Source organism: Leguminivora glycinivorella, chromosome 2, assembly GCF_023078275.1.
Source record: "Leguminivora glycinivorella isolate SPB_JAAS2020 chromosome 2, LegGlyc_1.1, whole genome shotgun sequence".
Taxonomy (NCBI): Eukaryota; Metazoa; Arthropoda; class Insecta; order Lepidoptera; family Tortricidae; genus Leguminivora; species Leguminivora glycinivorella.
Window position 1 is genome coordinate 21262800 of NC_062972.1, and position 26735 is coordinate 21289534.

The 26735-nt window shown below is 36.4% G+C and overlaps 1 protein-coding gene across 1 annotated transcript in view; it reads right to left on the bottom strand.

Moving 5' to 3' along the window:
• Positions 1–408: 408 nt before the first annotated feature.
• The window catches only part of LOC125241352, an 83864-nt gene continuing 57537 nt past the window's right edge, over positions 409–26735 (bottom strand). Inside the window, exons 2-8 of the mRNA XM_048149779.1 lie at positions 25302–25510; positions 24286–24421; positions 20436–20644; positions 13780–13915; positions 12718–12851; positions 5614–5818; positions 409–670 (exon numbers count right to left, since the gene is read on the bottom strand). Coding sequence (XP_048005736.1) covers positions 585–670; positions 5614–5818; positions 12718–12851; positions 13780–13915; positions 20436–20644; positions 24286–24421; positions 25302–25510 — 1115 coding nt within the window. The 3' untranslated portion in view covers positions 409–584. The remainder of the gene's footprint in view (positions 671–5613; positions 5819–12717; positions 12852–13779; positions 13916–20435; positions 20645–24285; positions 24422–25301; positions 25511–26735) is intronic.

The following is a 26735-nucleotide window of genomic DNA, read 5'->3' on the forward strand; positions in this document are numbered from 1 at the left end:
TCGCGCTACTACAGAAGAGCGATATTGAGAGCTACGATATGTTCATGTAGCGTAAGAGATTGTGGCGTTAGTATTACCTAGTTTAGTTCCATATTCCGTCAACTGCAGCAATAGCTGTCTGTAGTGATTTGATGCTATGAATGTCAAATCCTTGATTACGGGTAACATCCATAGCTGCATTTCTGTCACAATTATTAAAACAGTTATAAGTAGGTAGCTGACATATAAACGTCACCTTAAATCTTTTATTTTATTTCCTTGCGGCACTACATAGCCGCGTTTTGTATATGAAGTAAAACTTTAAATTATTATTTTAGACTTACCAGTTACCATACAAAACATTCACATATTCGGAGAAAAAAATACTTAACAATTATTTTATGGGATCATAGTAAATGAAACGTACCATCACATATATAATTTATATTAAATCAACAATATCTCTTAGTCTTTACATTCTTTGGTATAATTGTCAGCTCGTTTAGGTTTTTCAACTAAATTCACAATCGTCCATGAAAGAATTAGTACATCTAGATAGTATAATTATTTATTTGTATAATTTCCATTCTTATTTAAGTACTAATCTAAGTGTTATTTGCCCAAATAATTGTATGCACAAGCAGAAGAATTTGGCACGCTTGCAAAGTAGTAGCTGACCCTGGTGATGTGACTGAAACAAAAGAACATACAATATAGTTCCAATTATGTATATAATTATAAATAATGTACAGAATACACGACTTTTTTCAATAACCGACTGTTCCAATTTTTATGTTAAGACCGATTCCTTTTTAAATACATTTAAGTGAAAAAAACGGGACAAAATTACAGTTTTGGTTCTGTTTAATGTCTCTTTTATAGGGTTCCGTAGTCAACTAGGAACCCTTATAGTTTCGCCTGTGTCTGTTGCGCTTATGTCTGTCTGTCCGTCTGTCCGTCCGTCCGTCCGTCCGTCCGTCCGCGGATAATCTCAGTAACCGTTAGCACTAGAAAGCTGAAATTTGGTATCGCGCCAACAAAGTGCAAAAATAAAAAATGGAAAAAAATGTTTTATTAGGGTACCCCCCCTACATGTACCTAAAGTGGGGGCTGATTTTTTTTTTCATTCCAACCCCAACGTGTGATATATTTTTGGATAGGTAGTTAAAAATGAATAAGGGTTTACTAAGATCGTTTTTTGATAATATTAATATTTTCAGAAAAAAATCGCTCCTAAAGGAAAAAAAAGTGCGTCGCCCCCCTCTAACTTTTGAACCATATGTTTAAAAAATATGAAAAAAATCACAAAAGTAGAACTTTATAAAAACTTTCTATGAAAATTATTTTGAACTTGATAGGTTCAGTAGTTTTTGAGAAAAATACGGAAAACTACGGAACCCTACACTGAGCGTGGCCCAACACGCTCTTGGCCGGTTTTTTTCTAGACTGTATATTTATTATGGAACGGTACATGATAAAATTATGTCAATTTACATTGTAGTAGATCGATTTAAATTAAATTTTAATGCCAGTTTAAATTGGCCTGTTAGTTTGAGCACAAACTCCTGAACAATTCAGAAACATTTTGTTTCTCATTTTCCATATTTGTATTATAAAACATAACGTAAAACTTAAGTATTAACTTAAAATCAGTTATTTTGTATGATTTGTGGGGTAGGTTCACCTTAAAAGCTTCAGTGCCAATTTTATAAGGGGTTGATAAAATCAGAATTTTGATATTTTAGTGACAGGGCCGCCAACGCGCCTCTGGTGTGACGTTTCGGGCCTTCCGCCTTACGAGGAGCTCGGCCTTCTACCACACCCACTAGAAGAAAGGGGTGGTAATGTGTCACCACAAACCGGGGGACCATAATGTTTTGCTTGATATAAATAAAAAAAATAAACCATAAATCTTTCAAGAACTACCTCTACGTGATAATTTTATTAATTTTCGAGATAAACGAAAGAGAAAAGTCGCATTTTTAAAATAATAATTTTTAACATTTCAGTATAAAATGTTATTTCACGTGGCAACTTTGCGTCGTTTCGACGCTGAAAGCCTGAAGTAATTTAATTTTCCCAGCTTTGAGCTGAACGCACAGAGAACAGAACAAATTTTACCAAGTCTTCTGAGAAAATAATATAATCAACCTATTCAATTAAAATTGTACAAGAGATTTTAACGACGGCAAAAGTTAACGACTGATTGGTGTTATTACTCTTGGTAACTACTTATTATAAGGTTGAGATAATAGGTAAATAAAATAAAAACAAACAAATATCTGGCGACACATTGCACAGTAAAATATGTGCACCTTACACAGATCAACGGCCCAAACTAAGCATAACTTTTACGAGAACTATGAATGTTAGGTGATTATACACATACTCAGGTGGGTATAAATTCACAATTTCATATAACACCGCGCTGTGGAACAAAATTCAGAAGTTATGGTAACAATGTTGAGCAATGATGTCTTTTTTTTTTTTATACTACGTTGGTGGCAAACAAGTATACGGTCCGCCTGATGTAAAGCGGTCACCGTAACCTATGGACGCCTGCAACTCAAACAGTGTCACATGCGCGTTGCCACCCCATTAGAAACTTGTACACTCCCTTTTGCTGTGTTAAGTACACAGCAAAAAGGAGTGTACAAGTTCCAAGGAGGGTTCGGGTTGCCGACGACTCAAAGGACAATAGACGGAACAAGTTAGTTCCGTAAGTCCTCCCGTCATCAGCACACCGCACCCTCGTTGAGCTCTGGCAGCCTTACTCACCGGCAGGAACACAACACTATGAGTAGGGTCTAGTGCTATTTGGCTGCGGTCTTCTGTAAGGCCGAGGTACTTCCCCAGTTGTCTATATCAATTTAAAAAATATCAACTTTGGTTTCTATATAAATGGCTGCCTTTGCCTTCATTTGTCCGACGGTCGGCGCAATATTGCAATCCTTATATAATACAAGTCTTAGGAATAATATCACCGAACAATGTTTACTTATAGCAAATTTATTAATGCAATGTGTCCAGAATATATATTAATATATAAAAATTATAATAATATTTTATAGATTTTGAATTTGAAAATGATATATTTCGCGTGTTTGTTTCGAACGTACCTAATACATTTATATTATTATTTCTGATAAAAAAATGTTTTTATATAAGTAGGTATCCAACTTATATTCATCAGTCAACAAATCAATACACTACGACTAACTACCTATAGGTATACTAGTAGTAGTAGTAGTAGTAAACTCTTTATTGTACAATTAATAACAAAAAACACAGTAATTACAGTAAAGAACAGTACAAAGGCGAACTTATCCCTTTGAGGGATTTCTACTGTTCAAATAATATATTATTAACATTTTGAATTTAGTAAAGTAATTCGCATTCTTGTTGTTTTTATTTCACTGAAATTTTTAATGTGCGCTGCCTTCCCCTTTTGAGAATACAGTCGTGATTTTTTTTTGTTTAGTATGTGTAACGTTTTCAATAATACCTCTATATGCTTTATATTACGAAATAAAATGGCATTGTAAGCTTCTATTGTGGATTTGGCAAAACTAAACGCGCAGCTATACGGCACGTGTCACGAATGTCCCTGAAACTGCCAAATTATGAACGGGCTGGTTTCATTTATCTCTTTGTTATGACAAATGGCAAGTATACTCACATACCTACCACGGTTTTTAAGCTTCCGTACCTCAAGAGGCAAACCGGAACCCTTAGGATTACCCCAAACATATTGACGCGGATTCGGCGCTTACCGACCAAAAATCGCTCGCATCTAACGGTACTCTTACAACGGGCAACACAATTCATTGGCGCGTTTGCTCCATAGTTAGGGGGTGCATTGTGAACAAACGCGGCAATGGTATGTTGCTGGCAATCGTATCGCTCGTGTAACACGACCGTTAGTATGGTGCCGCTTACGTGTCGTCGTCGCTGTAAACATCCATGACTCAGGAACAAATATCTGTGCTCATCACACAAACAAATGTCCATACCGGGATTCGAACCTCTAATAAAATCCTAAGTCACGGCTGACGATCGGCGCACATGTTTGCTACCAATTCAATAATCAAATGATTTTGTAGTGTAGGTACGAGTAGGTACATTGATATCGGTACGGTCGGTGAATTCGTTGGGTTAAAAATAATACAGTATATGTTTTTCACGATAAGAATTTAAAGAGCATGACATCTCTGCATTAAGCGCCTCATGCTGATGTTCTAACTCTAAGACATGCTATGCAGGTTATGACAAAAGAAAATAAACACAATAAGGAATGATTTGTGACCAAGTTAACAGAAATAGAAATAGTTCATAAGTTCTTTAACATACGTTAAAACAACGTCTGAGAAGCCTTTTAAATATTAACGCGTCGCTGTAACCGCTCACAAATCATAACCTTTGAGATTTATGAACCTCAAAATAATTTACTGTCAGGGTTCAGTGTACGGGCACGGTTGCCTTACTTGCGTCGAAGATAAATTTATTATCTTCAGACAACGCCCTACTGTGTTGCCCTTGGAGGAAATTGTCTCAGAAACGAGGCGGGAAGCAATAACTCAGGACTCTCAATGCCCCTTTTAGCCCAATGATCTTATTAGTGGCGCTTTTGATAAAAATTGATTTTGCGTGAAAGCAAACGAGGATGTAACTTGCTATGGTACTTTGATCACTGATACTTTTTCCAACATTTATTCAGTAGTTTTGTTAAATAACTTTGACATTGGTTAGCATATATATAGATACCTACTATAATGATTTGTTAAGTTCGTAGAATAAACCCAAAAGTTTGACTTTAGTTTGTTTCAATATGTAGGTATCAGTCACAGAAACTAATTTACCTACTATTAAAATATTTATTTATTTAAACTTTATTGCACAATAAAGAAAAAGTACAAATGGCGGACTTAATACCTTAAGGCATACATACGTACATAGGCAAAAATACTGTTAAGTATGAAGAAAGTTACCACCTGTCAAAAAATAATACAAATTAAGAAGTTGCAACAGTTGTGACTGGATGTTGCCACTATTTAATTTCTATTACTCTTTTTTTTCAAGCTTTACACAAATCACTACGAAACAAATGGGCCATTTTTTTCAAAGTTGTCCACCCCACTTTTTTATAACATGGGTATTTTTTACGCGATTCATACTCAGAATCGCGAGGTCTTTCGATCCAGGCCCCGTAGCCGAATGGCATTTCTCCGACGCCAAACGAAAGCGATACGCCGCTGGCTCTGTCGCGCCAATACGCAAGCGCGATAGAGATAGATATCTACTAGCGCTTCGTTTCGTGAGCGTTTCGTGAGCGATTGTGCCATTCGGCTAGCCACCCTGATAGGAGAAAAAAAAATGTCCCAAGAATTCCATACATTTTTCCGAACCTTCCAATCCGTTACCGCCATACAAAATGTATGAAAAAATGGTAACGGAATGAGAAAAAAACCTTAACTAGGACACTTTTTTTCTCCTATTAGAATTCAAAGAGCTCGCGATTCTGAGTGGAAACCACATAAAAAATTCCAAATCCAAAAAAAAGTAGGGTGGACAACTTTGAAAAAAAAATGGCCCAAATCATACTTGCCCCAAGAGTCACATTTTATTTACATTTACCTCGTTCAATTTTTGGATCTCCATTGGCAGAGTAAAGAGCAATTGTTGAATCGTCCCTGTAGAGGTCTCCTCCCGCCTTCGCCTCGCATCTCAGGATGGGGGCCCCTCTCTCATAGTGAGCTGGCCATAGCTGGATCTGGACGTTCAGCTCTGCCCGGAACAGGCCCTCGGGAGCTGGCTGCACTTGGTACGAGCCCGGGGTTATCTGGTGAGGAGAAGGTGGAAGTAAGAAAAAATATTTTCTTTGTATAGAACGACAGTAATGTTACTCATGCATGAAATAAAACTATGGACACTGATGTAGTGTCAATTTACTATTGGTACGCCGTATAATCCGTTTCCATAGTTTTATTTCATGGAAGTAAGGAAAACTTAATGACACGGTATCATACCGATAAACTTTTGCTTTCTTTATAATAGAGAACACAAAGGGTTGAATAGGTACTATTGGCTTATTCATTAGGTACTTAGTTGGCATACGGGCATCAAAAATGTCGGAATTTTACAAATTACCTTATCCCTACTCTTGTTATCTATTTTCTATGTTCATATCGCGTCTTTTTGTTGAGATACTTCCTATCCTATATATAAATATAAAATATCTTTTTCTCTGAATAGTCTGGTAAGTATTAAGTGCTGTGATCCATCCTTAATCCTGGTTTTGTTAAGGTATACATTGTGTTTTCGCTTCATCGATTGCCGCCTAACGTGTTTGTTTAAGTAACTAAAACACGCTAGAAATGCCGATAGTATAACTGTATAAATAAATAAATATTTTTTCAGCAATCTGTTTTCATAGCTTAGTTCGAATAAATACCACTATACTATTTATTGGAACTAAGGTTATCTGTCCGTGAGTAGGAGGTATTCGTCGTTTTTTCCTTAATAAAATTATGAATATTGAGTTTTATGTTATATAATAAATTCAAGAAAATAAATGAAAAAAGAATTGAAAATTTATTTTTAAATTAAATTCAAAGTATACTTTATCGTGTGAAACTTAACATAATGTTTATTTATAACAACAAGCAGTAAACCAACGCCCAGCGAACGTGTTAAAACACTGTGTAACAGAACAAAAAGTAAGCAGATTGTGCAAGCTTAGCGCTCCATATCGGGAACAACGCAGGAGTGCACTAATACCCCTATTGTGGCGCAAAAGGAAATTCTACCTCGTTTACAATATCATGTTTTAAGTATACAAGTTTTATTGTCTACTTTGAACTACTGGCATTGTTTTAGATTTAATACCTAGATTTGTTTATCAATACCAATGTAATACTACTGTTCAACTTTCGTATGGATATCGGTTTTGTAAAGTAACAACACTATTTTGTCTTTAGCTTCCGGTGTGTTTAGCCCTTCACTAATCATTTCCGGTAGCCATTACTTTCTCTCTCGATCTAGCTTGAGAACGCGTCGCTGCATTAAAATTGCCAATTAAATAGTTCAAGTCACATTTTCCCAGCATTCATAGTTAAAATCAAGTTTAAACTCAGTGCTAGTCACATTATCAAAGTGGACAGGAAGAAAGCTCTGCTCCAAGAACAGTTCTGGGGTCAAGGAGACGGTAAGCCGGGCCCGCACGTGCGCCTTGCAGCTGGTTGGTAAGCGAGCAGGAATCCACTGGGACCTCATTCTAAAATGTGACATATGCACTGTTTTTTCCCCAGTAAGTTATTGATTGAAAGCCCTAAATTTCGAATTATCATTGTCATTTTCCCTTTAAAGATATTTTATTGAATTACAGTCCACTTAATTAGTTCATCATTAAACAACTTCCCTAATGAAAGCTTTTGTTAAACGTAATTTTAGGTATTACATTTTACTCAACTATCATTACCCAGTAAAAATAAGTATTTAGGTAAAAGCAAGTTTCCTAAATTGAATTAAGCATTTATTATCAAGATAATTATAACATACGAGTAGTGCTCAATCAGAGTGATATTAGTAGTATGTAGTTGTTGAATGACATTCGTTCATATTTCAATTCAATTCAATTCAATTCAAAAACTTTAATGTCAAAAAGAACACATGTCAAAATAAAATAAAAAAATAATACAATAAATAAGGAATTAAAATAATCTTAAAAAACTAAGTCTAAATTAATCATAAACATATTAAAAAAACAATAAATTAAAACGGTCAAAAAAAAATCTTATCATATACCTATCTCTTACACTAGAGTAAGAGATCAAATTTAGGATGTTATGAACTGTATTCATGAATTAAATGGTTAGTTTAAAAAAGTTGATTCAACCACTGTATTTCTGAAAGCTTTTGGTTTATGTAATAACGCTAACCGCGGCATGGTGGAGCGGTAGAATTTAACCACGGTCATTCATGTCGCCACGTCGTCATGTGGTTTATAACGCTGATATGAATGGCGGTAGGTATTTAATTCCTTGTGATACCTTTCTGCATGATTATACATGATAATATGTAGACTTCAAATCATATAGGTACATATACGTACTCGTATCTAAGTATGTTTTTTAAATTGTCTTTTTCGGTTAGTACTCACTTTTATATTCTTGCTACACGAAACGAATAAGACCGACCAGATAAGACCTGTAAGATGTGCAAGCTTATGTGTTTCAAATAGAGCCGAAAAGTGGTAAACCACTTTCTTGGCTGACCGTACTGCAAAATTGACAAATACAATAACGTCCCCGTACACCAAACATAAAGTACGAAGATAAAATGAGTAAAAGTTTCAATTTCTTATGTAAGGTACCATAAAACACATCTTAATAATGGCGTCATACAGTTGTGAAATTCGTGGCATAATTTTAACTTCAGATACCTACTTACACATCTTACACAATCAAAGAACTTCTACTTAAAGCAAAATGCATAAAGACTTTGATCTCTCCTTAAGAATCCATTTCATCAAAAACTTTATAATAGGCCTCACTTTTCAGAGGCGGACAGTCGACGAAATAATTTATTTTCTCCATTAGCAGCGGCTGTTCCGGTCTGGCGCTTGGGCCACTTTATTAATAATGTTTACCGGGCAGCAGGAACGGAAAACCGCACAGACATACATAAAGCATTGAACTAAATGAAAGTAAATGATGTGTACATACATTTGTTACATAAGTACCGTGTATAATTTTAAAGAAAAAGTATTAATTATTAAATAACGGTATTATTAACAATAGCCCAGCATCTACTATTTATGACTTTTTTGAGGTAAGGTCAGTGTCGGAAAGAACGTCTATCTGGGAAGTCCGTCTACAGAATGTAACTTCTGTATATATATACGCTTCTTACACCTCCGAAGGTATGCCAGTTTTTCATCCTTAACCTATTGGTCTTCAATAGATATACCTAGGATGAACACTAGTTAACAATAAACTAGATTCGTGTTTCGAACACGAACATCGAGTGCGACATGGTTCGGCAAAAAATTAAAATAAAATAGAAGCTGTCGGAATAATTATGCATTATGTATGTAACGTAGTAATTTAATAATCATTCTTCCTGTCTAGTACTATTATTGCACTTAAAACGTGTTAAATTTATAGTTTTATGTTCTGAAATGGGCGGATTTTTATTTTGTTGTAGCGTTTTGAAAAACTTGTGTTTTTATAAATGTTGTTAGTTTGAATGATAACGATTGTTTTTTCGTGTTCATTAGTCATTCATCTACATAAAATTCAATGAAATTAATAGCATTTTTGTAAGAACTGAGAAAAAAATTAACTTTAATCGGTGTTTCTAGAGCTGGGTGATCCACTGAGTTACAAACTTACTAATGTATAAAAATAACAAAAAAAGACATATATATGTGAAATCTTTTATTAATATTAGAAATCTTAACAAAATGAACTTAAATTTAAAAAAAAACAGTACAATAAACACAAAAGAACCCTCTAAAAATCACTTTTACATATCCACTGAGTGACATTGTGGTTAAAAAACTTTAAAACTTTTTCGTAAAAACATAAAAATCTGTAGAAAAATTAACTATAAACTCCTATTAAATGTAAAGAAGATGTTAGATTTATATAATAACATACTCACAGGTAGGTAAGGCTAACAAAATCTTATAAAAATTTAAATTTACATCTAAGAAATTGCTAGGACAATTTCTCAGTGGAACGTAACATAAAACTAAGGGTGCGATTAACATGGAGCTAATTTAACTACGTCAAACAATTAAGCAAACTGTTTTTACGTGGATGTTAATATCTCAAATAAAAAAAAAAAATTAACTGAGCCTTTTTCAGAAAAAGTGTACATATTCAATGTCTTCAAAATATTTACTTTTTGGACTCATTTTAAGCCTCACGTATGAAAATTGAGGCCCTTAATTTAGTAATTTGTTTTCTTTGTATATTGCATCACATTCATGAAAATAATTAAACTTCAATATAAAAAAGTTACGATACATTTTTTTTTCATGTATATGATGTGAAAATATAAATGTGTACTTATAACGCGGCTTTATCGCTCCACTGAGTTACTTTTTAATCCACTGAGAAACAATATTTCTCAATGGAACGTAACGGTTACGCCTTTGAGAAACAAAATTCTGGTTGTAAATTAAATTATACAAACTCTTCCCATAAACGTTACATATTATTAAAATAGATAAACTAACTAGTAATATGAACAGGTAGTTTCTTAATAAAATATACAACATACCTTCGAAAACGTAGTCACTATGTGGAACTCAGAAACGGACCTCTAAAACACGCTCGAACAAATCCTTCCTTCACGAGTTGTGGCGTGCGACTGACAACAAATAACCAATATGGCGTACACGGCAAGACATTATAATGTTGCCAGAATAAAAAATAATCTACCACTTTAGTAGTAAAATAAGTAAATATTGACGAAATTTCTCCGTAACTCAGTAGGATTTTCCACAGAGCCACTTTTTGTGGTTTATGTTTGAAATGATTTTTTAGTATTCTAAAACTATTTATGATAGATAAAGCGTTATTTAAATTAGAAATTAATGTACAAAGAAACATTTAAGTAAATAAAAACATATTATTATGATACAAAAATAATATTTTAACGCATATGAAACATAAGTACTTCATGGTAGGACATGGGAAAAACAACACTTTTGTTGACTTCAAACAGAAGTTTTTATTAAAAATATGACTAATATTCATTAAAAACTAATAATTTCTGAAAGACAATTTATTTATTTATGCATAAATATCAAACGCCTGTAAAAAAGTGATATAAAATTTGTGCAATATTTGTCAGAAGAGGTAGGACATGCCAAATTTGGTACCATACAACAAAAAAAAAATTTGCCCAAATATGTAACTTTGAAATTACGCCATCTACTTCTAATATAGGTAAGTATTTATATAAAAAATGAACCGGAACCGAACAAATTCACCGACAATTGCGTTGAATTAATCAAAGCCTCGACTCCAAACATTGACTGAAGTAGAACATCATTTCCAAATTTAATGTTCTTAATTAAATTCCCTTGTCTACTTTTACGCGATTAACGCCAGAAATGGAGATTGTGGAGGCGTTTTGCTCTCAAATTTAGGGTTACCACTTTCCTGACTTTTCTAGATATTACAGGAATTTTGAATCGTTACGAGATTTTAAATAAAATGGAAATAAACATTTTTCATACAAAATTATTGCTAGCTATGTTTAATCGTTTCCATCAAGGTAATAGTTATGAAGAAAGTGGCGTTATCATTTGATTTCTACTATTTTAAGTTGCAAAACACAGATGTTATCCGCTCCAATGTTATTCTTAAATTTGATATTAGAACATAAAGTTAAATTAGACTCTCTTAAAGTTGAATAAATTTTAACACATTATTGACAGCACGTTTCCGTTTAAAACACATTTTTTTAAAGTGTAAAATAGGAATGTTTTCCACAATTTTATTAATGAGATCTGAAAACCCTGCTAGGATGTTGTTACGTACGCGATAAATATTCATAGAATGATAAAATGTGGGGCATTTGCATGTATACTCGTTTTTACTGACAAAATGTTTAGCTTGCTTTCAGCTTGTTTAATTTAGCTGTTTAGTCTCTGAAACTGCATAAAAAGACTATGTGTTTTTAAATAAAATTTGTGACTTGCTTCATTAACCATTTTATTATTATTAAGATTTCAAAGTGTTACGCCGTGTCTTGCGTGGGCGACGGTCGCGCGACCGTCGCCGTCGCGTCTCATACTTCCATATCGATAAGGTTTGATTTCGTATGCGTCGCATCGCAGTCGCGCGACCGTCGCCCACGCAAGCCACGGCGTTAACGTTAGTTGCACTAATTAAAATACCTTCCTTGCTACATTTTAACCAGCTACATTTTTTATCTTTTCATTTAAAATTTTGTTGCTTTCAAAATCCATTAGGAGAAAATGCCATTTTACAGATTTCTTACAATTCGCGTGTTCTAGACATAATTTGAATATTACGAATAACATCTGGGGGGTTACCATGATGTACTAAAGACGTTCAGTTTAGGTTGAGAGAAAGGGACACGTCTATAGCAGTTACATAGCTCCGTCCCTCTCTCTCAACCCCCCTGACTACGATAATGGATTGAATTCTTTAATCACATTAACCGAATAATCACTAGTTACGTTTAGTTATCGCAGTAGCAATATCACATTAACCGAATAATCACTAGTTACGTTTAGTTATCGTATTATTTAGTGAAAGGGAAGCATCGAGGGTTTTCATTTTAAAGTACGGAACCCTAAGATTGAGTAGTCCTTATCTAATCTTATTCTGGAAAACGCATAGGAAAGACTTCTTTTCCATGTAGGAAGGAGGAGGAAGGTGAGTTCAGACCGACGTTTTAGAAGTGAATAACTATTCAGAACTCGATAAGATTCACTACCTAGTCTCAACCTAATACTGAGAAAACGAATGGGAAAATGCTGTATTATACAGTTTTCATCACACTCACTCGTAAACGGTGATATTACATGCATACTTATACGTAATGAGCTAATTTACCGCTCTAGAGCGGTAAAGTGAATACCTGGGTGGGGCCTTCCACGACCTGTCAAAAATGACAAGATGGCGGACGAATGTTCGAAATGTCATTACTTCAAACAGACTTTCGGCCCTTAATACACAATGTACTATTACTTACTGGCTGATCATTGAGGAAGAAGGCCAGTTCGGAGGGCGGCCGGCTGGGTCCCGATGAGCAGTTGGCGCGCAGTACGTCGCCCGGCATGTAGTAGTGCTGACTTGTGTGGATTGTTGGCGGCGATGCTGGCCACACTGTTTGGAAGATTTTTTTATTAAAACAGTAATTATTTGAGTAAGTAAGTAGTTGACGAGCGGTCGGGCTCAGTCGGTAGTGACCCTTTTTTTTTCTGGAGGGGAAAAATGCTGTTACGCATACCCCTCGGGTACGGGGATGAACCCGAGTGGTTATGTGGGACTCCTTTACCCAAGTTTACCCACTAAACAACCCCCCCGTCTTACACCTCGGTGCTATTTTGGAGGACATGGGAAATACAGGTGTAGTCGGTAGTGACCCTGACTGCTAAGTCGCGGTCCTGGGTTCGAATCCCGGTAAGGGAATTTATATGTGTGATGAGCACACAGATATTTTTTCCTGAGTCATGGTGTTATTTATCAGTTTAAGTATCTATATCGTCGCTTAGCACCCATAGTACAAGCTTTGCTAAGTTGATCTGTGTAAGGTGTCCCCAATATTTATTCTTTTATTTATTTTAGTATTTAATGAGAGGATTATTCAAGAAAGATTCTCTTTCCAATCTTATAAGGTTATAATTTGTCTGAATTTAAATGGAAAAACTTAAATCGAATTATTGATAATACAAATTTTCTCATTTAAATAAAGCTATAGACTATTCATTATAAAAGGCATTCGAAGGATTAGGTCAATATAAATTATCACATAAATGTCATAATGATGTTTGTTAACAAATTATGTTTACGATAAAGTTTATAGAAATAATCAATATAACGAAGATCATAAGATCAATTTAGCATAACTTTAACTATAGTAGACAACAGGCTCTTATCCCTAACGATCGCTATCTCTACTAGACAACTTTAGTGTCCCACTGCTGGGTCGAACAGGCCTCCCCTCTTTTCCCCCACTCAACTCTGTCGCTTGCACTTTTCCACAAATTCGGATAAAATAGACAACTATTTAAAGAAATCAAATATTCTTTACCAACGACTTCCATAATATTGGAGACGATGGAGGTGGCGAAGGAGGGCGCGTCGGCAGTCACCTCGCAACTGAAGTTCCCCGATAGCCCGAAGCTTACTCGTGTCAGGACCACTTGGCTCTGGTTGGAGCGCGAAAGCTGAGAACAAAAAAAAATATTGAAGATTCTTTCATTATTAAATAGAAAGGAACATTCCTTGGGATGGGACCCATTACGACAAACCAGTTTGGACAAAAAAATATCTGGGGCTACTTAGTTTATTTAATAGACAACGAAACTGTTCGTAGTTCTGTTTTCGAACTATGCATACGTACATAGGTACTTACTCGTATTACGTATTATAAGGTAAGAGAAAGATAAAGAAATTCATATGGATTTTCGTCGCAGCCCTGCAATGTTAATAAGATTTTATATTAGATGGTACGTCGATAGTATATTATTTTATATTAGATAAAGTAGATGATTTTCTTAGATCCCCCGAGATCTTATATGGGAATCGCTCAGGCAGCAAAAAGTACCAGAGTTCTACATATATTTGATACAAGACATGTATGACGCAATTACCACCCAAATTGTTTGCCCAGCAGGTAAAGGCGACAGGTTTGAAATAGAAGTAGGGGTTCATCAAGGGTCCACACTGAGCCCAGTACTTTTTAACACCACTATAGATTACTTGACAAAACATTGTCAAAAGCCGCTACCGTGGAACTTACTTTACGCAGATGATGTGGTTCTAATCTCGGACAACGTCGATCAGCTACAACAAAACTTAAACACCTGGGTAGAAGCGCTTGAAACCAACGGTCTTAACACTTTCGCTACCAAGAACCCGACTGTCGGGTACACCGCTCGTAGAAGCGTAGCCGATTACATGGGTTTTCCCGTATGTAGCGAAAATGTCGTAGCGCCGCGTAGAGCCCGGTTTCGAAAGTGTTAAGATAAGTAGAAAGAAAACCGAACATATGTCCAGTATCTTCGATGGTTTAAGTAACCCTGAAACTATCAAAATCACGATAGGAGACACGCCAATACCCAGAGTGTCGGAATTCAAATATTTAGGCTCGATGGTGTCCAGCGATGGCAAAATAGATAGCGATATCACTCACCGAACCACTACAGGCTGGATGAAATGGAGACAACTTACCGGCCTCATGTGCGATAAGAAAATGCCGCTCAAGACCAAAGGAATACTATACAAAACAGCAATTAGGCCCGCGGTTTTGTATGGATCAGAGTGCTGGGCTGCAAACAAATGCCACCTTAACAAGTTACACACTACCGAAATGCGTATGTTGCGATGGTCAGCGGGTGTGACACTACTAGATAAGGTCCGGAACGAATACGTTAGGGGAAGTTTTAGAGTTGCACCAATAATCGACAAGGTCAAAGAAAAGCGCCTTAGATGGTACGGCCACGTCCAAAGACGCGAAGAAGACCACCCGGTGAGGTTGACTTTGAACCTGCCTATAAACCGACCACGTGGAAATGGCAGACCACACCCACCACTTGGCTGACGACGGTCGAAAGAGACCTTAAAGAAGCTCAAATTGACACAAACGCCGCACAAAATCGTGCTCATTGGAGATTGCGGACGAGGAGGGCCGACCCCAAGTAAATGGGACTAACGGTCTAGGAGAAAGAAGAAGAAGATAAAGTAGATGATTTTCTGCCTTAGTAATTCAGGGTACGTAGCCGAATGCGCACAAACGCTCACGAAACGCTCACGAAACGAAACGCTCGTAGATATCTATCTCTATCGCTCTTGCGTATTGGCGCGACAGAGCCAGACTACCTTTCCTGGCGTTTCGCTTTCGTTTCGCGTCGGAGAAATGCCATTCGGCTACGGGGCCTGTACTTTTAACCCTCATCATATTATTATAACGCTTATATACCAGGTAAGCATGCCAAATTAATTTATTCATTCAAAGCGTCATTCAGTATTTTGGAATTGATATTTTTGTATTGATTACTATGCTTAGACTAATATTATAATTAACACAGGCTGTTTAAAAAAAAAATTAAAGTAAGTTAAATGGATCCTCAAACATTTCCTTCCTTGATTTATCAAATGATACTTTTGTTTTGGAAGGCTCAGAAACAGACCTTCTGAAGTGACAATCATTAATACGAAACCCGTGTAAAATGACGGTAGAATATTATTTTGATTGGACAAAAATCAAAGGATCATTAAAATTGTAGTTACTTTTTGGCTAACCTAACGTCAACAGGGGAATTTGCGTCTGGTAGATTAATTGCGCCTTTTAAAAATATATTATTAGATATCGCACAAAGTCGCATTTACTCCACCATACGCAAATATCCCCGTTGACCTTACGTATAAGATTTTATACCCTCGTTGTAAGATATAAAAATCTACGATATCTTACAAATTTATTGCTCCACGCAGTTAAAATCCGGTACCCAAATTAAAATTCAAATTACCCTAAACGAGCACTCGTTTCGCAATAACAACGAGAAAGCATCTTCTATCAAACTCAGCATCAAGGTAGACATTTAATAATTCTCGGAAAAAATCTCTACCGCATTTCCGGGCATATTCAGGCAATTTTCACATGCTGTAGCAAGGGTACATTTTTCCTTAGAACAAGTCCATCTTTCCCTGTCTCGGTCCCGGCGTCTGTACATAAATTTCAACCCTTTATCGCGGCGTGCTCTTATTTCACAGTGTTTCTGTAATAATAACTCAATGAGCTCCCCTTTGCTCTCGTTTTTTATAGCTGAGATTAGTATTAAATATCCAACTGAATTAGACAAAGGAATAAATGGTTCAGCACCTCTTTTGTTGTCAAAGGTAATAAAATGCCCGATCCAGTAGGCATTATTTCTTTTATCATAATTGGGACCAATGTTCAAAGTAACATCACTGATATAAACCATCATTAGTCTCATAACAAAAATCAATCATCAGAATTTGACAGGATTCAATAAACCATAACTTTGTAGGGTTAAGTGTGTTTTTTTAACAACACTTTATGTATCTAAAACGGACACTGCGGCTTAAGGATTCCTCGCGCAAATAATTATTTATTAAGTACAAATTTATTTTAATGTAGGTAATTAAAATGATAGAATCCATAAAACTGGCCATCAGAGCCACAAAGAGCAGATTTAATTGTTTATATAAGTAACATCGAAATAAAACTTGTCAAAATAAAATATGACTTGAAAAAATAAGTAACATCGAAACACAATTAAAAATAACTTCAAGGCTTTTAAATAAAATTAACAAGCTAAATTTCTGTAGCAAATTAAGCCTTCAGAGGTGGTTCCGAGGATGCTGATTTTGGTATTTAAATAGGCTTGTGTTTTCAGGAAAGGGACGTAAAGATAACAAACAGCTACGTACAGGGTGTTGCGGTGTACAGGTTTAGAAGCGTCGAAGCGTACAAGCCTTTGTTACACTTAAAGTTATATATTATTTATTAACTTGGAATTTGTATTAGTAGGTACCTATAGAAACGATTGATTTGATTCGAAAGGAAATATAAATGGTGTGCGAATGGAAATAAAAAGGTAATGGTGAATGATATTTCTATTTGCTATTTTGGTCTAAACAATAATTCTTCAGTCGATATAGCAGAAAAGTCATAATTAAGTAATGAAAGTTCCCACTGTTATTTAAATTCATTATACAAAATTTTTTGATATTTTATGATTAGCAGATACTAAAAAGTTCAGTATTTTATTACATACTTAGAATCATTTTTTTTTATGTCATATCAATCATTTAATCATTAAACTAGTAAGACCTAAAACAATAACATGAAAACTAAACTAAACCTATGAATAAAATTAAACCTATAAATAAAACTAAATAACAACCTAAAACTTACCGACAAAAATACCCCTGTTATAAAAAGAAAACCCCTTCTAATAGGTCGGACTGCGGCATGGACCCCATGACGCTGGCGGCGTTTCCTCTTTGTATCGCCAGCGAGATGCGTTGACAGAGGTACGCGCCAGCCCTGGGGTCCCCTGTGGTGTCGACCAACCGTGCCGACAGTGCCCCCATGAATTTTTTCATATCGTCTGACCAGGGACCCAAAGTCTCAACTGCGAGCGCCGCAAACTCGTAGTTGTTGAGCAACGACGAGTATTTGCGGCGCTTGAGTATTTGGGCCTGGTCAGCCGCGGCTCCGGACTGAATGCGGGTCCCCTGAATGTGGGACTGAGCAAATGTGTCGACACACGTTGCGTCCCACACCAGGGTCCTTCCGAGTTTCCACGGAACCAACGTTGCTCCGTCGGGCCGCCTGCCGTCGTCCCTCGTCATGCCCACGGGTTCCAACATCGCAGGCACAGAGACGGTGGCAAGCGCGCGACGGACCAAATCGTTGATTGTGCCGTGGCGGAAAATTCGGCCGGCGCTTCGGGAACATGAGAGGCCGTGTCGGCCCAGCCGGTCCACGTCCTTGCCGCAGACGCAGGTATGCGGAACACATATTCTGGACCCAAGCCTCAAGCATATTGCTATCCTTAAGCTGCTTGGATCCAGAATAGTACCAATCGCTCGCGATGGGAGAGCTTGCAGCCAGTGACCCGACTCGGGAGCTGAAACCGCAAGGATACGCGCACGTTCAGAATCGTCCGGACTTTGATCAATTAGTGAGGCATGGGCTACTTTGAGACGTGGGGAGATGGCAATCCTGTAAAACAGATAACGAAGTCGTCAACTATTTTATTTGCCCACATCTCCTACCCATTTCCTGCCACCAATTTCGGTTTTAAGATTTACATACTTAGCAAAAATGTTACAGAAAATGTGTTTAATATACATATAATAATTGTTCATTATTCTGTTTTTCAATACAATGAATGACGATTCATGACGTTTATATCGAAATTGGTGTTTTGTGTCTCGGAACTAAATAATCATTCTTATTAATATATTCCCTTTTTTCCTCCTTTCTTTTGTATTGTACGATGTATTTTTTTGTGTATCATATGATTCATATTTTTATGTTACGAATAAATAATTTCTATTTTATTATATTCCTTACTTTCATTGTATTCGTTTGTTCCACGGGATCGAGGATTTCAACTAGGATTGCTGAAATTATTGTTTATAATAATCCAAGTGATAAATGGATAATATATCCCGGTTTGAGGGACGGACGATTTCCCTGAAGATAAAGCCTGTGTTGAACTGAAGTGGATTTAACGTTAAATACATTGAAGGTATTAATGTAAATGATATAATTATATCATTGAACGGCTACATTGAGAAGGTACATAGTAATCTAATTGAGAATATCTACGTTTTCATACCGATTATTAGAACCATATTATAAACGTTTGTTTTTTTTATTAAATTCAAAACAAAACAATATTTTTTTCAAGGCCCTACTTAATTTGTTGTAGTAGATGCCTAAAAAATAAGTTAAGTGCTATTATTTACTTGAACTTGAACTAACAATTTATAACATGCAGGATATCGCGGAATTCGTGAATAACTGATGCGATCCCTTGTAGCAAAAATATGGAGCAACCAAAAGGGACAGAAAAATAACCTCATATCAAACAATTTCATCCTTTTAAAATTGCTTCTTTACGATCTCAAATATTTCACCTGTTGAGTTCTTGAAGTCGAGAATTACACCGAATTTGCGTATCTTCTGAGATTTTTATTCAGGTCTTGTCTCCTTTATTGCATCTGCAAGACAGATGCAAACTCTTCGCTATCTTTCTGTCCTTTGAAATGATTCTTTTTCTTTTCTACTTCTACTATACTATGTCAATACAGTCGATATCATGGCAGTGAGCGACTTCATTATGATGGCATCATCGCAATCAGCCGAAATAGATTCAGTGCTGGATTCAGGCCATTCACCAAGGCTCTGTCTTACGCTGTTCTCACCCAATGGTTTTCTTTGACCTTAACTCATCTGTTCATCTTTGTGGGTTAAGTTAAAACCCAGAAGGAGCCAACCTAACTTATTGACTCCTTCTGGCTTTTTATGAACGCCTGTTATCAAAAATTATATATAATATCTGAACCATGGAACCAATAAATATGGGTTACTACACGTACAATCTACAATTGATAAGGGTCGTCTAAGTTGTTGAAGGTTGATGCCATACAACGAATTAATACTTCAATTAAGAGCTTTCAACCGAGATTATGTCTCAAGAGTATACATCCATTGGACTCCCCATACGAAAGTGCCTGTTGTCCTTTGTGAATATAAATACATACATACATACATACTATCACGCCTGTATCCCATGAAGGGGTAAGCAGAGCACATGAAACTACTCAAGTTTCAGTGCCACTCTTGGCAAAAAGGGGTTGAAAGAAATCGAAAATGTGAATATAAATATTGTATCTGTAACTTATTGACTCTCTCATTTTATTACCGTGATACGAACTCTGTTTTTTTTTTTATATACTACGCCGGTGGCAAACAAGCATACGGTCCGCCTGATGGAAAGCGGTCACCGTAACCTATGAACGCCTGCAACTCAAGGAGTGTCACATGCGCGTTGCCAACCCATTAGAAGCTTGTACACTCCCTTTTGCTGTGTTAAGTACACAGCAAAAAGAGTGTACAAGTTCCAAGGAGGGTTCCACTACTTTCATTTAGTAAATAAACGCAATGGGCTATTAGATGTTAGCTTAACTGGTGATAATACTTACATCGACATTAATTCCAGCAAATGGGAATATCTTCGTCGAAGGTGTTTCAGTGGGAGAGTAGCAGTAGAACTCTTGACGCCCCCGGTACCACTTGACTGAGTAGAGTGGGGCGTCAGTTAGCTCGTACAGGCAGGCGAATGTCGCGTCTGCTCCCCGCTGGACCACTGGGGGAGATATTCGAAGCTCTGTTGCGCGGAGACCGCCTGCTCCTGCGAGAAAAATGATAAAATCAGCGATAGTACAATATAAATACACACATAAACTCACGACTGTATTACTAAAATGGGTGGGCAGAACACATGAAACTGCTTAATTTTCAGAGCCTCTTGCAAGGGGTTGAAAGTAAACGAAATAACAATATTGCAGTGAGATATTGCTAGTCCATTGCTCACAACACAATTGAACCCATATCTCAAAGTCAACTTTTATTGTACGACACCCACGGGAGAAAGGGGGAAGTGAAATTATTAACCCGTTACCACACGGGGTTGTCTTGTCCCGCGAGTCTTAAAAACCAAAATAAATATTTGTATTGTTTAAAAAAGTAATTTTAACTATTTTTTAAAGCGTTCAGTGAAAGCAAGCATGACAGGACGCAAAAATTAAATTATGATAAAAGCCTTCACGTAGGACCTACCTATATGAAATTTTAACGTAACATTTTTCATGTTACGAATTCGTGGCATTGTGCAATTTCACCGCTAAGCGCGTGTTGTAGCATTAATAATTAAGCATTTAGACGAAGGCAAAGCAATTTAGACGTTTTTTTTAAACATTAAGAATAAATTGAACGGTTGCATGACGAGGTCTATCGCGTTGGTACATCGGGTTGCACTGACTTACTAAAGGCTTTGCTAAAAGTCACTAAGTATCAAATATTAGTTTGAGTTAGGACCTTGAAACTTAGTGAAAAGGTACACTTTACATATTTAGAAATACAATAAAAACAACTTTACGTAGCCTTTGGTTTCCGGGCAATAATACAATTTATCTATCATCAGTTTCAGTATATGTATACTAGGTAAGTAGGTATATTTGTTGTAAATATGTAGGAGAAAGCAATTATGAGTTGAGGTAAAGGTAACATTATGGCAGGAAAGCTTTGAGAAAAGAGTTTCAGGGCTGGGTGGCTTTGTTTTTAATTCTTTTCTTTTTTTAGTGAGTAAATAGGTACCAGGGCTGGTGACTAACCTAATTTTTTTTGGTATTTTCTGCTATTGACAAAAAATATTATTACTAACGCAGAGCCGAAACTACAAAATGCTAGAAAGTTTTAATTGACACGCTAGGTTGCGTTTATACATATGATTGAATAATATAGCTATTAATGTAAGTAGGTAATACACACAGTGAATTAAGTCATTCAAACATTCAGTGTTAAAATCTATAAAAAAGCTTTTAGACGAACCTTTAACCGTCCAAGACCGATAAACAGAGTGTATAAGTGTAACCAGGCGTTTATTCCGATAATATTACAACCTGTAGTAAAACATAGAATATCTAGTTCATCTCGGTCGGCGCAATCTGATAAATATAAGACGAAACGTCGTGTCAGCTTCGTACCGGCAGCGACACAATCGAATTCTATGAAAGCCACTCAGCGGTTTGTACCCATATTTATGCTATTGTAGTGTTCACATAAAAAATATCTGTCAGGAACCCTGTCAGCTTGATATTGTGAAAAAGTATCTCGTGTTACGTCTATTCTGGGTACAGTAGATATTAATACATATTAATAAAAATTCCAGACATTCATTCCGTCCAAAATGTAATAACATATGAATGTGACAACCCTGTTTCTTTCTTGAGCAACTCGTGTACAAAACAAAGAGTAGTTATTTCGTACAATGGCAAAGGAAAATGCTTCTTTGTACTGAAATGTCTTGAAATTAGAGTGCCAGTGACATTCGGAATTTATTAAATTGTTTTTTATAGTTTTAGCAAGTTATTACTGACTTTTTACGTACGCATTACCTAATGCACAGCTCAGTTATTATGATTTGTGTTCCCGCAAGTAAATAGCAATATATGATACATAGGAATGTATTAAGTATTATTGAATAATGTTACAAAAAAATATAACATAACTGAATAGGTATCTTATTCTATAAATTTGTAATTCGCTCACTGAGCTATTAACACTAGTATATTAGTTGCTTGTTATTTATAAGTGACATTTCATTTTCACTTCGGTTTATCATACATTCAACATAAAGTACATAATATATCTAGAACAGCACGGTAGTTCTGATGTTGACCAGTGATGTGACTATTACTAGACCTCGTAGTCCCCAACACTGCACCGTATGAACCTGAATGGTAACTCAAAGAATGAAGATTCTCAGTTCCACGGAGCGCGGCGGCGTAGGCCCCGTCAGGCAGCGCGGGGTGCCTGCAGGGTCGGCACGGCCGGGGCCTGCAGAACACTTGCATCCCGACGTAACAAATAGTGATAAGGCATAGAGCAAACTCCACATCTCGTGTTACTCTTACAACTTGACGCTTCTTGACCAATAAGAGTTTTGAATGATTCACGATTATTTTCATTAGACTTATATTGACTGATTACCTTTTTGATTTTTGTCGAGCTCCCGATATTTCGACGCAGTTGCATGCATCATGATCACGGAAAACGGACGAAGGCTTCTTGACCAGTTTTCAAACAGTTGCTGCACAGATACATGGTCAGTGCTATCATGAAGTGACAGTTTGCGAAAATGTTCCCAACGACAATCAGAATAATCAGATGATTTGTCGTGCAATCGCAATGCAAGCAAATCATCAGTTTTGGTTCGAATTATTTTAATTATCGGTACGAGTAACAGGTAATGAAACCCTTTTGCGAAGACGAGAACGCGTACGAATAATTATAACTGGTAGGCCTATTACTTCGTTGTGTAAAGTTGACAGATGTCGTCACTTTGACTTGCTGATTGTTTATAGCCCGGGAGCTTAGTACCAGCTTTTATATCTTTGTTATTGTGCGTGTATTTTGTATACAAATCTTTTTTTAATGTCAATGTATTGATTGTCAACAATAATTATATCTCGCCTTCCGCCATTGTTTTGTCGCGGACAAAAAAAATATATGACAAATTGGATGCAAAATTGAATTTAATAGGTAACTTAAACCAACTATGGGAAACACTGAGGCAATATGCGAATACGATCCGCAAGAGAAATAAAACCTGTCACCCTATATGGATATGGAATGTGGGACAAAAAATTAGGAGTTCATGTGAAAATTTACATCCGGTTCGAAGGACCAGAAAATGTGACTTTTCCAATCTTAATAATGTTTCAGTGGTAGGGTCAGATAAGTTCTACAAAAATTTCCTATGTAAGATCAACGCAATAAAATTTATCGACAAATGTACCAGACTTTTAGATATAATATATTAATTTTACTCGTATAAGCATCCAGCCTTGCCACGGCGGTGTGGTACGGGTACCTACGAAGGCGCGTTTAGGATCACCTCGCAGCTATAGTTGCCCGTAAGACTCGGATCCACACCATAAGCATAATTTTATGTGTAAAACACCGTAGCATAATGACTTACCCACGACATCCAGCCTTGCCACAGCGGTGTGGTGCGGGTACGAAGGCGCGTTCAGGATCACCTCACAGCTGTAGTTGCCCGTAAGACTTGGATCCACACCATAAGCATAATTTTATGTGTAAAACACCGTAGCATAATGACTTACCCACGACATCCAGCCTTGCCACAGCGGTGTGGTGCGGGTACGAAGGCGCGTTCAGGATCACCTCACAGCTGTAGTTGCCCGTAAGACTTGGATCCACACCATAAGCATAATTTTATGTGTAAAACACCGTAGCATAATGACTTACCCACGACATCCAGCCTTGCCACGGCGGTGTGGTGCGGGTACGAAGGCGCGTTCAGGATCACCTCACAGCTGTAGTTGCCCGTGAGGGTCGGACCCACTCGCATAAGCGCTACGTGGGTTTCGTTTGAGTTTAGTCTCTGCAACAATATTATATTTTATGCAGTTGTATTTAATATTGTCTTCGGTTACCGCCATAGTTACTCATGAAATAAAAGTATGGAAACGGATTAAATCGCGTATAATGGATTTATAATACATCCCGATGTTTCGAACTCTTTACAGCGTTCGTGGTCAACGGGTGACTGAGGAAAAATTACAATGTGCAAAATCTACCCACATACAAGAAATATTAACAAACAATCCATTATACGCGATTTAATCCGTTTCCATAGTTTTATTTCAGTTGTATTAAAGTTAAACTAATTTGACGGTTTCATTTTCGTGTTCTTTGTCGCGCTAATGAATAATAATTTGTCACGTGAGGGACTAAAACACATGAGTTTAACCGCTAAATTAGCAAAATTTTGCATATATCACGACAGTGGTAAGTAATGTAATAGCTAAGTTTTATAAAACATGCAAATATTTTTGTTTTACATTGTGCAAAATGCCTGAAGCGGCGCTACTAGAATTAAATCACCCATTGTTTTAATATACGCTTTATATTTAATTCGTATCTCGCACGTATTTGGATATAGTTTCTTATCGCAAAATAACACTTGATTGTTGTAGTTCGAATATAAGGAAAATCTAGAATCTACATAGAAGTCAGAGTTGAAAAGAAGAGAGGCCAATAGACAGCCTATAGAATCACAATGTGGTGAGTGGTATGTGACTAAGAATGCATCTAACGAGAAAATAAAGACAACTGGCCCTGTCCTGTTTATTGGCAATTATTTACCGACAAAAGCTCTTAAATGATGACGATGAGCGCTTTTGTCATCCAAACCAATATCAATCACACCGCAATTCATGAAATCGTCAAAACGGGAAAGTTTCCGTTACAAATCCACTCACGTCGACTTTAATCCCGTTGACAGGCAGAACTCTCGTCGTTGGTGACTCGAACGGCGAATATCTGTAGAACTCGTGGGTGCCCTTGTACCACTTTACGGAGTATATTCCGTACTCTCGCAACTGGTACAGGCAAGCCATCGTCACGTTTTTACCGCGCTGTACGACGCGCGGCATGATCCGTAGTTCCGTGGTACGGAGGCCGCCCGCGCCTGTGAACAATGAGATACTGGTTTAGTTTTTTGGTAAATTAATTTGGAGGAAAAAGTTGGTGTGAATGCTATGAGGACAGATGTAGAGATTAAAAAAGCTTTAGAGAATTACTCAGATGGATTCATTAAAAATGAAAAACTGCTGTCACCGTGATAGTGCCTTATTTTTTAATTTTTTTATTTGGCTCACAAAACAAGTTACAGACATTAATAGAAAAATAAATTACAATATTACTTAAAGTACTGAGCTGGCCTATAACTCTAAACATGTGTGCACAGATTAGTATTTAATTTAAGTAAACGCTAGAGATGTGAGATGTCATCTTTTATACTAGGTACATTAATTGTGGAAGAGCAACTGACTAAACTTATACCTATTACATATAACTTAAAACTAAACTAAGTACCTTACCTTTCATATACATACTTGCAGTAGTACCTACATAATGGTATACTACTGTACCTAACTAAAACACCAGAGTTTAGTTAGCCACTCTAGGATACATAGCTCAACAAACAAAACCACTTAGGCTAGAAGTCATCATTAGCGTTATTGCCACCCCTCGCCATTATATGTATAACCCTCCAAATCCCGCTGTTCCCAACACATTAGCTGGGTTTATTGCACTGCATTGGATGGACAGGCGTAATCGAGAAGAAGAGTAATGGCAACATTACTGACCCGATTTGGGGATGGTTAAAAAAGGTGTTTTGGCAAATTCATGTATACTCGTAATAAGAAAATATTATACCCATTTAGGGCTAATCTATGCAAGTTGTTAATGTCGTCATATTGCCTCTTCGAAGCATTTTTGATACATAACGGAAAACCCTTGCTATCGGCTACTTGCTACGGCGTGCTGCGACCGCGGTGAAAATGTTAGATAAAGTAACATTTATAAACATTAAGAATATAATTTCTGGTGTTACCTACTTAAAAAAATTGCATATTGAATAATATGATTAGATTCGATTTTTTTTCCATGATAAAATTACACTATAAATTTTACCTGTCAAAATTATGTTTATCTTTTCATCCGATCGTCAAAATTACATTATATGTTCCAAATTATAAAATTAAACAAAAGCCGAAGTCAGTGTTGTCAACTTAGAACTATCATGAAAATGTCAAAAATAATACAAATATTAAATATCACAAACTAAGATAATAACATAATATCGTAATTACAATATAATCAAAAATCAAACAAGTTCAATGTCAAAT